General features: G+C 40.5%; 1 protein-coding gene across 1 annotated transcript in view; it reads right to left on the bottom strand.

Moving 5' to 3' along the window:
• Window positions 1–12,621, bottom strand: part of FAM107B (family with sequence similarity 107 member B) — a gene marked incomplete at its 5' end in the record, with an annotated part of 217,971 nt that extends 205,350 nt beyond the window's left edge. Inside the window, one exon of the mRNA XM_081226768.1 lies at window positions 12,208–12,621. Coding sequence (XP_081082894.1) covers window positions 12,208–12,621 — 414 coding nt within the window. The remainder of the gene's footprint in view (window positions 1–12,207) is intronic.
• Between the last annotated feature and the right edge of the window lie 352 nt (window positions 12,622–12,973).

Genomic DNA, 12,973 nt, shown 5'->3' with positions numbered 1-12,973 from the left:
GGGAGCAAGTTGTGGGTGGGTAGACATGGAGCCTCCAGGCACCTCTACTTGTTGGAGGCTACCACTGTTTACTGGACAATTCTGAATAGTCAGAATAACTCAGGTCAACTTGCAACACCACCACACCAAGATACCTCTCCCTACAGAGACTCAAGTATTATACATCCAGGTTAGGTGGGTCCTGGCGGAGACTCAGTCCAGAGACAGGCTTCCTGGAACCCTAGGAAAAGCCCTGGGATGGAGAGCCAGCTAGGAGGGCCATCACCTGACTATGCAGCAGAGTCTATTCAGTTGCTCTTCTTCCTTCCTTCCTGCTTCCTGTGTGTGTGTCTCCTAAAACATCCAGCTCAGTCAAAGAGGGTCAGAAAGCAGATATTACTGGTTAAGGGCATGTGCATTGATGTTCTTGTTCAAGAGCTTCCTTACACAAGATCTCACCCTTTTTGTAAAAAATTTATTTATATTTTATTTATTTATTTTTGGCTGCGTTGGGTCTTCATTGCTGCACGCAGGCTTTCTCTAGTTGCGGCAAGTGCGGGCTTCTCTTCGTTGGCGGTGCGCGGGCTTCTCATTGTGGTCACTTCTCTTTTTGCAGAACACAGGCTCTAGGCACACGGGTTTCAGTAGTTGTGGCTCATGGGCTCTAGAGCTCAGGCTCAGTAGTTGCGGCACATGGGCTTAGTTGCTCCACGACATGTGGGATCTTCCCAGACCAGGGATCGAACCCGTGTCCCCTGTGTTGGAAGGTGGATTCTTAACCACTGTGCCACCAGGGAAGTCCCAAGATCTTACCATTTATTCGGCCTCTACATACATGATTTTTCTCACAGCCATTTTTCACAAGCAGGGGGTGGCCAGCACTTCCTGATGGCCAGCAACTTCCCAGGTCTAGTGCCTCCTTCCTTCCCCCTTAAGTCAGTACATCAGAAAGCAGATGAGGGAGAGTGATTTTTTCCAGCTTTACTGAAGAGTGATTGACAAACAGAAATTGTATATATTTCAGGTATGCAACGTAATGCGTGGATATCTGTATACATTGCGAAATGATTACCACAATTAGCTAACATGTGCATCATCTCACATAGTTGCCTCTTTTTTTGTGTGTGGTAAGAACACTTGAGATCTACTCTCCTAGTGAATTTCAAGGATATAGTATGTTATTGTTAACTGTGGTCACCATGCTGTCCGTTAGGTCTCCAGAACTTATTCATCTAAAGCTGAAAGTTTGTACCTTTGATAAACATCTCCCCTTTCCCCCACTACCCACAACCCCTGGCAACAATCACTCTGTTACTATGAGTTCAACATTTTTAGTTGAACTCCACACATAAGTGAGATCATGCAGTATTTGTCTTTCTGTGTCTAGCTTATTTCACTTAGCATAATGTTCTTTAGGTTTATCCATGTTGTCACAGACGACAGGATTTCCATGATTTTAAGGCTGAATAATATTCCTGTGTGTATGTGTGTGTGTGTGTGTGTGTGTGTGTGTGTGTCACATTATCTTTATCCATTCATTCATTGACAGTTACTTGGGTTGTTTCCATGTCTTGGCTACTGTGAATAACCCCACTGTGATCATGGGGGTGCAGATATCTCTTCAAGGTAGTGATTTTATTTCCTTTGGATATATACCCAGAAGTGGAATTGCTGAATCATATGGTAGTTCTATTTTTAATTTTTTGAGGAACCACCATACTGTTTTCCATAATGGCTTACCAATTTACACTCCCATCAACTGTGCATAAGGATTCTCTTTTCTCCACATCCTTGCCAATATTTATCTTTTGGCTTCTTGATAATAGCCATCCTAACAGGTATGAAGTGATATCTCATTGTGGTTTGCATTTCCTTGATGATTAGTGATATTAAACCTCTTTTCATGTACCTATTGGACATTTGTGTGTCTTCTTTGCTGGAGTGTCTACAGGGCCTTTATCCATCTTAATTGGGTTATTTGGGGTTTTTTTGCTATTGAATTGTATGAGTTCCTTATCTATTTTATTAGCCCCTTATCATATATATGATTTGCAAATATTTCCCCCCAATCTGTAGGCTGCCTTTTAATTTTGTTGATTGTTTCCTTTGCTGTGCGTATGCTTTTTGTTTTGATATAGCCCCAATTGTTTATTTTTGCTTTTGTTGCCTGTACTTTGATGTCAGATCCAAAAACTCATTGCCAAGGCCCATGTCAAGTGTTTTTCCCCTGTTTTCTTCTAGGAGATTTAAGGTTTCAGGTCTTACATTTAAGTCTTTAATTCATTTGGGGTTGGTCTTTGTGTTTGGTGTAAGATAAGGGTCCAATTTCATTCTTTTGCATGTAGATATCCAGTTTTCCCAGCACCATTTATTGGAGAGACTGTCTTTTCCCCATTGAGTATCCTTGGTGGCTTTGGTGAAGATTACTTGGCCATATATAAGTGATTTTTTAAAAGAGATAACTTTAAATTGGCTCTAATTGTAGGTATACATATATCACATTTGAACTTTTTATAAGACTGTGTTGTTTTATATAAAAAATATAACAGTTGCCAGGGCTGTCATTTTCCATTTAACTGAATGTGGGATACCCACAAACCAGCTTCCCACAATAAAATCATAAACACTTCCCATAGCAGGTCCTGTGTCCTTTGTGGAGACTCCCTCTTCCTCTAATTGCCTCAAATTTCCAAACTCTCACCTCCCCTGGTGCAGAATTACCAAAGCGAGTGTGTCAACCTCATATTGGAAAAAGTGTTAACGTGATGAGATCTACTTTCTTTGGAAAGGAGGAACTGTGAGTGCCAAACTAAAGGCAGTTCAGATCAGGTTAACACATGTCCTTGGCTAGAACAAAAGCCTTTAACTTCCCATGATTGACATAGCACATTCATTCAGCTAGTCCCTCTGGTTCCTGGAGCATATGAAATTTTAAAGTTTCCAGTATACTCAGGGAGTGAAATAGCAGATTTTTTTGATTAAAGGACAACTACATATTATATAATCAAGAGGATGGAAATCCTAACTCTACAGAAGCAGTCATTTTGGGAAAATGAGTCTTGGAATCTCCTTGGTGATTCTTTGGTTAGACACTCCCAGGCCATTGCCTATGAACAAATAAACCCTGCTCTTTTATTAACCACTGGTGAAAAGGAGGGCAAAGGATCAACTAGGTCATGGGCAGATTGCCAGGTTCTCTCTGATGTGCTAGAAATAGGTGTGGCTCAGAAATGGGCTGACCTCTTCCTTTTGTACCTCTCCCTCCAACATATCAACACCACCTTAGAAAATATATATAATTCTTATCTGAATTGTGAACGCAGGAGTAACCTCACTTGAGAACAATGCTTTAAAATTTGCTAAAATTATGCACTCAACTTTTATTTCTTAGCTTGGAACATATATGCCCCTCAGCTCTAAATTGTCTGAAAATTTTGCATTTTTGCCATCATGTCGTCTTTTATGGATGGTCTCCAATAGTCAAAGTGGTTCGATGTAAAATTTGCATGGTTTTATGAGGACTATTTATTTTATTTCATTCTAAGAGGGGAATCCAAGAGCTGTCTCTGTCTTTTCCAGTTGGGATGCAACTGAATATCTGGATTGGAAAATTCCTGTCTGAGTACACTGGGTATATCATGCACTATCATGCCACTATGTTTAACATCTTTTGAAAGTAGAAACCTAGTGTAAGAAATTATCAGGGCTTAAAATGAATAGTATGGTATTCCCACCAGCTTGTTAAGATACCCTCCTTGTTGGTGTTGGCGTGTGTGTGTCACGGGGGGCAGTTTGTGATTTTGCTAAGAGTATGAAAAGGAACTAGAAAACTAACATTTGATTGCATGGGTCTGTAAGTTGCTTTCTATTAGAATTGCTTTTATGTCAAATCATCTGTCTAGCAGAAAGCTTTCTTAATAGGGTATTTTTTTTAATAGGTAGCCTAGAATTCTGTTCTCTTCTATTAGGGTCCATAGGAAAAAGAAGGGAAGATTTCATTCTAAAGAAATGCAGGGACACTATTTTGTACTAAAAAGTAGAAATACAGCCTAGCACAGTTGCCCCTAATGATGCTTAAATAAAGGGAATACAGAGTTAGGGTGGGATGAGGGAGTGATAGATGTTTACATACAAGTTTACAAGCACTGCCCTCTACAGATGGTATTCCCAAGGCTTGATTTCAAGGCAACTTTAAGACATTGAAAATAAAATTAATTTGTTGAATGAGATCAGTTGCCTATGAAGATGAATATCTCCAAGAGTTTTTCTGTTAATAGGTATCCAGGAGCCTTTCCAACACCAAATTCCAATTAACGTGGCCAAGAGAGCATAGCTGGAATCTGATTCTAACCAAGGAAGCTGAAACCCACTTAATTAACTGTCCTAGGTCTTAACAGAGACTGTGCCAAGAAAAGAGGAAGGATGGGTGTGGAGCCTAGACAAGGAGAACAGAATTAACAGCTATTCAGTTATTGGCAACATGAGTTCTGTACAGCCCAAGAAATTCGTGCTTTGACTGGTTGAATTGAGCTTCCCAGCCTGCTGCAAAGGTTACCCTTAGAGTGGAAATGGATCAGATGCCTCACTCCACTGAGTCTTAATTTCCCCATCAGTAGGAGGTGAGTTCAGAGAGGTAATGGGACATACTTTGTAAAGGACCTATGGGCTACTGTGAAGACTTGATTTTTATTCTGAGTGAATGAGAGAGCCATTGGAGGGTTTTGAGCTGAGAATTGATTGGGATTATCAGAAGCTAACATTGTAGAAGGAGTAGAAGGATCAAATGAGCTAATCCACGTAAAGCATTTAGCACCACTAAACTATTAATAGTGCTCAGCAAGTGGTAATCATGATTGTGATTACCATACTTAAGTGGTGCTATCAAAGTGGCTCCTCTTCACCAAGACTGAATCATGAAGAAATAGAAAATCTGAACAGACCTATTACTAGTAAGGAGATTGAACCAGAAACCAAAAACCTCCTAACAAAGAAAAGCCTTGGGCCAGATTCACTGGTGAATTTTACCAAACATGTAAAGAATTAACACCAAAAAAACAAAAAAGAATTAACATCAACCCTTCTCAAAAGCTTCCAAAAAATTGAAGAGAGCGGAACACTTCCTAACTCATTCTATGAGGCAAGCATTACCCTGATGTCCAAGTCAGACAAAGACACTACAAGAAAAGAAAACTAGAGATCAATATCCCTGATAACTATTGATGCAACAATCCTCAACAAAATGCTAGCAAACATAATTCCATAACATATTAAAAGGATTATACCATGACCAAGTGGGATTATACCATTTAATCCTGGTATACAAGGATGGTTCAACATACCAAAAAACTCAATCAATACAACAACATATTAACAGTGTGAAGGGGGAAAATATGATCATATCAACTGATGCAGAAAAAGCATTGAGAAAATTTAATACCCTTTCATGACAAAAATACTCAACAAACTAGGAATAGAAGGAAATTACTTCATATAATAAAGGACATATATGAAAAACCCACAGTGTACTCAATGGTAGGATCATACTAAATGGTGAAAGACTGAAGTCTTATCCTCTAAGATCAGGAACAAGACAAGGATGTTCGCTTTTGCCACTTCTATTGAACACAGTATTGCTGAATAGTATTGAAAGTTCCAGTCAGATCATTTAGACAAGAAAAAGAAATAAAAGGCATCCAAATTGGAAAGGAAGAAGTAAAATTATCTCTGTTCACAGATTATAATGATCTCATATGTATAAAATATAAAAATTCCACAGATATACACACACACAACTATTCAAACTAATAAATGTATTCAGCAAAATCACAGGATGAAAAACCTATGTACAAAAAAGGCAATTGCATTTCTACACACCAACAACGAAAGATCAGAAAAGGAAATTAAGAAAACAATTTCATTTTCAATAGCATCAAAAAGAATAAAATACCTAGGGATAAACATAACCTAGGAGACAAAAGACTTATATACTGAAAACTGCAAAACATTGCTGAAAGAAATTTTAAAAGGCACAAATAAATGGAAAGACAAACTGTATTCACGGATTAGAAGACCTAATGTTTTTAAGATGTCAATACTATCCAAGCGATCTATAGATTCAATGTAATCCTTATCAAAATCCCAATAATTTTTTGAAGAAATAGAAAAATCCATCCTAAAATTCATATGGAATCTCGAGGGACCCCAAATAGCCAAAACAGTCTTGAAAAAGAACAAAGTTGGAGGTCTCACATGTCCTGATTTCAAAACTTACTACAAACTACAGTAATCAAAACAGTGTGGTACTAGCATAAAGACAGACATATAGACCAGTGGAATAGAATAGAGGGCCCAGAAATAAACCCTCATATACATGGTCAAATGATTTTTCACAGGGATGCCATGAGCATTCAATGGGGAAAGGATAGTCTTTTCAACGTATGGTGTTGGGAAAATTGAATATCCATGTGCAAAAGAATGCATTTGGATCCTTAACTTATACCAGATATAAAAATTAACTCAAAAGACCTAAATGTACGAGCTAAGACTATAAAAGTTTAAGAAGAATACATAGAGAAAACTTCATGATATTAGATTTGGCAATGATTTCTTAAATATGACACAAAAAGCACAGGCAACAAAAGAATAAGTAGATAAATTAGACTTCATCAAAATTAAAATTTGTGTACATCAAATGACACTGTGAACAGGATGAAAAAGCAACCCACAGAATGGGAGAAAACATTTACAAATCATATATCTGACAAGGAATTAATAACCAGAATATATAAGGAACTCCTATAATTCAACAACATAAAATAACTCAATTTAAAAATGGACAAAGGCCTTGAATAGACATTTTTCCAAAGAATATAACAAATGGCCAATATGCACATGAAAAGATGCTCAATATCACTAATCATTAGGGAAATGCAGATCAAAACCACAGTGAGACACCACTTCATACCCAATAGAATGGCTATTATCAAAACAAACAAAACTTCAAAAAGCAACAAGTGGCGGCATGGATGTGGAGAAACTGGAACACTCGTGCATTGTTGGTGGGAATATAAAGTGGTACGACTGTAGAAAACAGTATGTCAGCTCCTCAAAAAAGCAAAGATAGATTTACCATATGATTCAGCAATTCTCCTTCTGGGTATATACTCAAAAGAATTGAAGACAAGGTTTTGAAGAGTTATTTGTATACCCATGTTCATAAAAGCAATAACCTCAATTGCCAGAAGGTGGAAATGACCCAAGTGTTCATTGGTGGATGAATATGTAAACAAAATGTGGTATAAAAATACAATGAAATATTATTCTGCCTTAAAAAGGAAGGACATTCTGACACATTTCAACATGGATGAACCTTGAGGACATTATGCTAAGTGAAATAAGCTAGACACAAAAGGACAATAGTGTGTGATTCCACTTAATATGAGGTACTTAGAGTAGTTAAATTCATAGGGACAGGAAGTAGAATGGTAGTGGCCAGGGAGTGGGAAGAGAGGCCAATGGGGAGTCAGTGTTTTATGGATACAGAGTTTGAGCTGGAAAAGATGAAAAAGGTTCTGGAGATGGATGGTAACGATGACTGCACAACAATGTGAAAGGAGTGACCACCTGAGCCTGTGATGCTGCGTCCAGACCATGATTTGCGTTTTGGGGATGTCTTGGTTACCACTTCTCTGTCTAGTAGCAAAGCCAGCCTGTTACAAAAAGCAGTGCAGTTAGCAACTGCACTACGGGCTCTGTTTCGCTTCCTTTTTGTAAAGTAGACTTTTAGTTAAAAAACCCAGGAATGATTTCCAGAACCACAGTTACTTTCTCTTCCTGTGGTAGGCTGGCTACTTTGTTGGCATAAGAACTAGATGAAGGGACTGCCCCGGTGGTCCAGTGGCAAAGCATCGCCTGCCAACACCGGGGATGCGGGTTCTGTCCCTGAAGATCCCACGTGCCGCGGCGCAGCTAAGCCCGCGCACCTCAACTAGAGAGAGAGAAGCCCTCACGCTGCAGTGAAGATCCCGCCTGCCGCAGCTAAGACCCGGCACAGCCGGCCATAAATGAATGAATGAATGAATGAATGAATGAATGGATGAATAAATAAATAAATATTTTTTTAAAAAAAGAACTGGATGAAAACTTACCACTGCTATAGAAAGATTTTCTGAAACTTCCAAACTAACTCTGAAGCCCTTAGTTGCTTCTTGTGGGAGCTGTGCCTTTCTTACACTGCCAGATTTGTCAAGGGAGAGGGAGAGAGGAGAAAAATAGCACCATTCAGCTAGGAAGAAGGCAGTGTTGGGTCTGATGTGCAATGATAAAAGAATAAAGTAGAAATCCTTCTCCATCTATTCCAGCCCCTTTGTCTTCCCAAGGCTAAGATGGGAGTCTCTTCCATGTGCTCCTATGGTGTCCATTGCTGAGCCATAAGCCTTCTCGTACTGCACTGACACTGCCCAGTTACCAAACCGTATCTCCTACCAGAATGTAAGCAGCTTCACGGACTGTGTCTTTAAACTATCTTTGTTTCTCCAGGACTAGTGCTGTCCTGGCACAGATTAAGACCACAGTACTTCTTGGCTGAAGAAAAAAGAGTAAAGAGCCTACTGCTCTATTTCATTGCCTCTACGATCCCACCCATTATAAGACTTTTCCATTGCAAGACCACTAAGAAAGAAAAAAATTATAATCAGAAGATAGCAGCAATTATAAGACACATTCCACTTTTAGGGTTGTTATCACCTTGATTTTCATCCTGGATCAGGGAAGAGACGACCACAAAAAGGTTGAAGACTAATTGGCATCACTTCAGAAATACAGATATGCGCTCGTCTATTTACACAAACGAAAACCTTTCCTCTTTAATTAGTTCACTTGGCCTCCCTATCTTGAGCTTTCCTGCTCAGACCAGATGTTGTTTCACATTTAAATGACTCACCCTCCTGTCTGAACCCCAGGAAACTACAGACAGATAGAGGGACTCATTTCTCAGCTATGATTATGTGCCGAGGCTGAGCTCTTAAAAAAAAAAGTATTATTCATTGCCTCTTCCAAGACAGCTTAAACGATGAGGATCAGTGCATCCAAAAGAGAAATATTTTGCCTCCAGGCAAGCTTGTAATAAAGAAGCTTGTTCATCATCTTCTGAGAGGAAACAGGTCATGACAAAATTACCAGGTAATGAAAAATCTGGGCAGTCCTATGGCACTTTTAATGGGAAGATCTCACAGCAATCCCACACTGTCATTCACAAAGCCTTGTCATCAGCAGGAGGCAAAGTAGAAAGCATCTCTTTCCGTAGTGTTATACACCATGAAACTAAGATAAAACAATGTTAAGCAAATTAATAAAAATAAAAGGTATGAATTCAGGTATGAATACTTGACTGTAAATCCTCAAACATCATACAAATAATAATAATAAGCAGTAGAAGCATGCTATAATTCAGAGGATAGACTTTGGCATCAAACAGAACTGGGCTCCAATCCTGGGTCTACTACTTCCTCCCTCTGTGACCTTGGGCAAGTGTCTTACCCTCTCTGAGGGTCAGTGTCCTCATCTGTACAATGGGACTTGTAAGAATATGCACCTCACTGTAACCATGTAACAATAGGATACTCTATGTAAAGTGCTCAGGAGACTGGCTGGTATACAGCAAGTGCTCTGTGAATATCAGCTCCTCAAATCTGAACCAAAACAGATGCCCATTTACTACGCCCACAGGACTGCACACCCTGGCACTTAATTTTGCAGTGTTTACATTTCATCACTCCCAGTTTGGTCTTGTTCTCCTCCCTGCTCAGTTTGGGACCCAGAGTCCACTGCTGCGTTTGCTACCCCGTGGGGTCCTCTCTTCTTTGCCTCCCCCGACCCCACCTTCCTGCTGTTCCTTCTGTGACCCTCCTCAGGCTGGGATGATTACAATGGCCTCTCAGCTCCAGTCTTCCCAAATCTAATCCATCCTACGGGACTCCACCTATTTATCTTCCCACAATGAAATCCCAAGCGTGACATTCCTCTGCTCAAAATTCTCAAAGCTTCCCCACTGCCTTCTCACCACAGTTTTCAAACCACTTTTGGCCTCAGTTTACCTTTCCAGATGTCGCTCCAACTTAGCCAATCAGATGTACCTGCCTATCCCTATGCTGCATTCCCCTACATTCAAGCTTTTGTTCATACAGTTTCCTTTTATTGCAAGGTCCTCCCCTTCATCTCTGCCTTTAAAAATCCTAACCCTCCTTCTAGACCAAGCTCAAATTCCACCTCCCCTGCAATGTTCCTTTCCAGACCTTCCAACCTCCTTTGAAACGTCCTATGTGTATTTCTCTTTGAGACATTTATATTCAGATTTGCATTAGGGCTGGTTCCATCATAACGCCTGCCTCACCTCTGTGGTCTATCCTTGGCTTTGTTCATACCAAGCGGACAACAAATATGGATGTTACCCTGCTGCGTTTAATTGGTTATATTTGAATACACTTATTTACCTTGAACCCCTGTGTCACATATGCCACTAACACAGAAAGATAAAATCAAATCAACTCTCGTACTTGCTGCTATGTTTAGCAACATAGGGTGGGTACTGGGTTGCTGGAATCTCTACCCAAAAGAAACTCTTCCAGCCCATTAAAATAGTGCATCATTTGTTCCTTTAACTAACGCAGCAGATATAATCTTAGCCATGCCATCCACTAAGCTAACTATGGTACTACTACAAATGTCTTATTCTGGATGTGGGTATAAACTGAAAATTGAACAAGAAATATTTGGGGTTCTGTTTGTTTTGGATTTTGATTTAGAAAAAAAAAAATTACAGTTCTTGCTATAACAGAGGACTTGGTGAAATCCTCGGTCCAGTCTCAGAATAGAAGGATGTAGACAGTAGGGCTGAGCTTCAATCATTTAATATAAGCCTGTTGAATGTCAAGTGAAACTATTTTTAAAATCCCGTTTTAATCCTATGTTCACTGTTTGGCAGTTTTCATTGCTTAATGAGACTTCTTGAGTTCAAATCAGCAAGTCAGACGAAAAGCGATTTGTTAAACTACATAGAAAAAATAATCTTAAAAAATCAGAATATCTTAGTAGTGGATCCCCAAAGACTTCTCGGTTTTTTCAATCTGGTCCTAAGCTACATGGCCAGAAATACAACCCCAGAATGCTCAAGGGGTGTCTCTGGAAAACCATTCAAGAAACCCCGCCTCTACACTGTCTCCCAAATTGAGATTACCAGGAACTCTGAAATGATTTTGTAGCTCAATCCAATCAGAATATTCGACTTGAGGATATGGGGAGGGGGAAGGGTAAGCTGGGACAAAGTGAGAGAGTGGCATGGACATATATACACTACCAAACGTAAAATAGATAGCTAGTGGGAAGCAGCCGCATGGCACAGGGAGATCAGCTCAGTGCTTTGTGACCACCTAGAGGGGTGGGATAGGGAGGGTGGGAGGGAGGGGATATGGGGATATATGTATATGTATAACTGATTCACTTTGTTATACAGCAGAAACTAACACACCATTGTAAAGCAATTACACTCCAATAAAGATGTTAAAACAAACAAACAAACAAACAAAAACCAGTTAAAATCCAGTAATTCCAGAAACAGGAAAGTAGATATATAAATAACTCAAGATGCTGCCTTTTAAGAGCAACAGCACCATTTTTTTCAAATAACTCCCTCTCCTGCCTGTAAGTCTCCGAAAACGATCACAGAAACATCCCCATTATGAATAGGTTTACAGGCCAGTTCCTTTCTTAACTGCTATGCGTGCAGTGATCGTCCTTTCCAAATTTTCCCATATATCATGTGATTCATTTTAAGTAGAGGCAACTTCTTAAATTCTATAATCAAACCTTTCGTATTGTGGATCTTCATATAGATAAATTCACAAACCAGTAAAAATGTTTAAATGCTTTTCCAGACTCTATTTCTCCTCATCTTGTGTTGAGACCCTGCTGGCTCTGGAGCACCATGGGCAGGTAAAGGTCAATGTTGGCCATTGCCAAGGCCCTGGTGCTTATTGTCATGGCCTCCGTCCGCATCCTTTGAGAACCTTATGAGAATTTAAAAGGCTTTACACACTTCCTCTCACTAGTAAGAGCTCCCTCAGTGTCTCACTCACTCATAACGCTAAACAGGCTGGTTTCCTGAAGACACTCACCAAACACTGGGCGCTCCCCCAACACCACTCCTTCTACAGTAACACCGGGAACACTCACCGCTGGCGTTTCAATAATTGATGGTCTGGGAATAGAAGTCTGAAAAGTAACTGCTTCACAGTCCGATGCCCCATCTAGAGACCTGGGCAAATCCACAGGGGTCTCTGCAGGCTGGACAGCGGTGTGGTTACTTGAATTCCGGTTCGCACTGCCATTTCTCTCTGAATGGGTGCCAGAATCTCGCCTTTTCTCTGGAGTTCCTTCTTCCCTTCGTGGGTGACTTGGATGTCGGCCCGCTTTGGCCTTGGGTTGGACAAAGACGGTGGAAGGGGTATCGGCTGCGCTGGGCTGATCAAAGGGAGCAGTCTCCCTTGTGTCCCCAAAACAAGCAAGCAGAGCTGAGCACGGGAATGGATGCATCCTTCTAGATGGAGATTTCAGTCTTTCAGCCAGCCTTGCCTTCCACCTGGACATGACCTGCAGCAAAACATTACAAAGTTCAAAGGGGGAAAGAAAATTTTCCAGGGATTCTGATCACTTCCATAGTAGGTGGCTGTTTCCTTGCCTGAAGAGAAGGACCTTTAGTGGCTGCCACCAAATAGAAGGTTAGGAGATGACCAGGCCACCCTCCCCGAGAGTCACTCGGCAGCCAACCCCCCTCCGGAAGCATCCATTCCCGGCGATTTCACGCTCTTCCTTCCTTGATGCCGTCAGTGGCTAAAGAAAGCTGTCTGTGAGGCATGTGGTTGACTTGGGTTACAGTCCCCAGGCGGGGCAGACACTTCAGTGTAAGGTAGTGCCAAGTCAATGGACAGCTGCTTCAGAT

The sequence above is a fragment of the Mesoplodon bidens genome (assembly GCF_964165515.1).
Source record: "Mesoplodon bidens genome assembly, chromosome: 3".
Lineage (NCBI taxonomy): Eukaryota > Metazoa > Chordata > Mammalia > Artiodactyla > Ziphiidae > Mesoplodon > Mesoplodon bidens.
The sequence above is the reverse complement of the archived record's forward strand: the minus strand, read 5'-3'. Positions and strand labels throughout refer to the sequence as shown.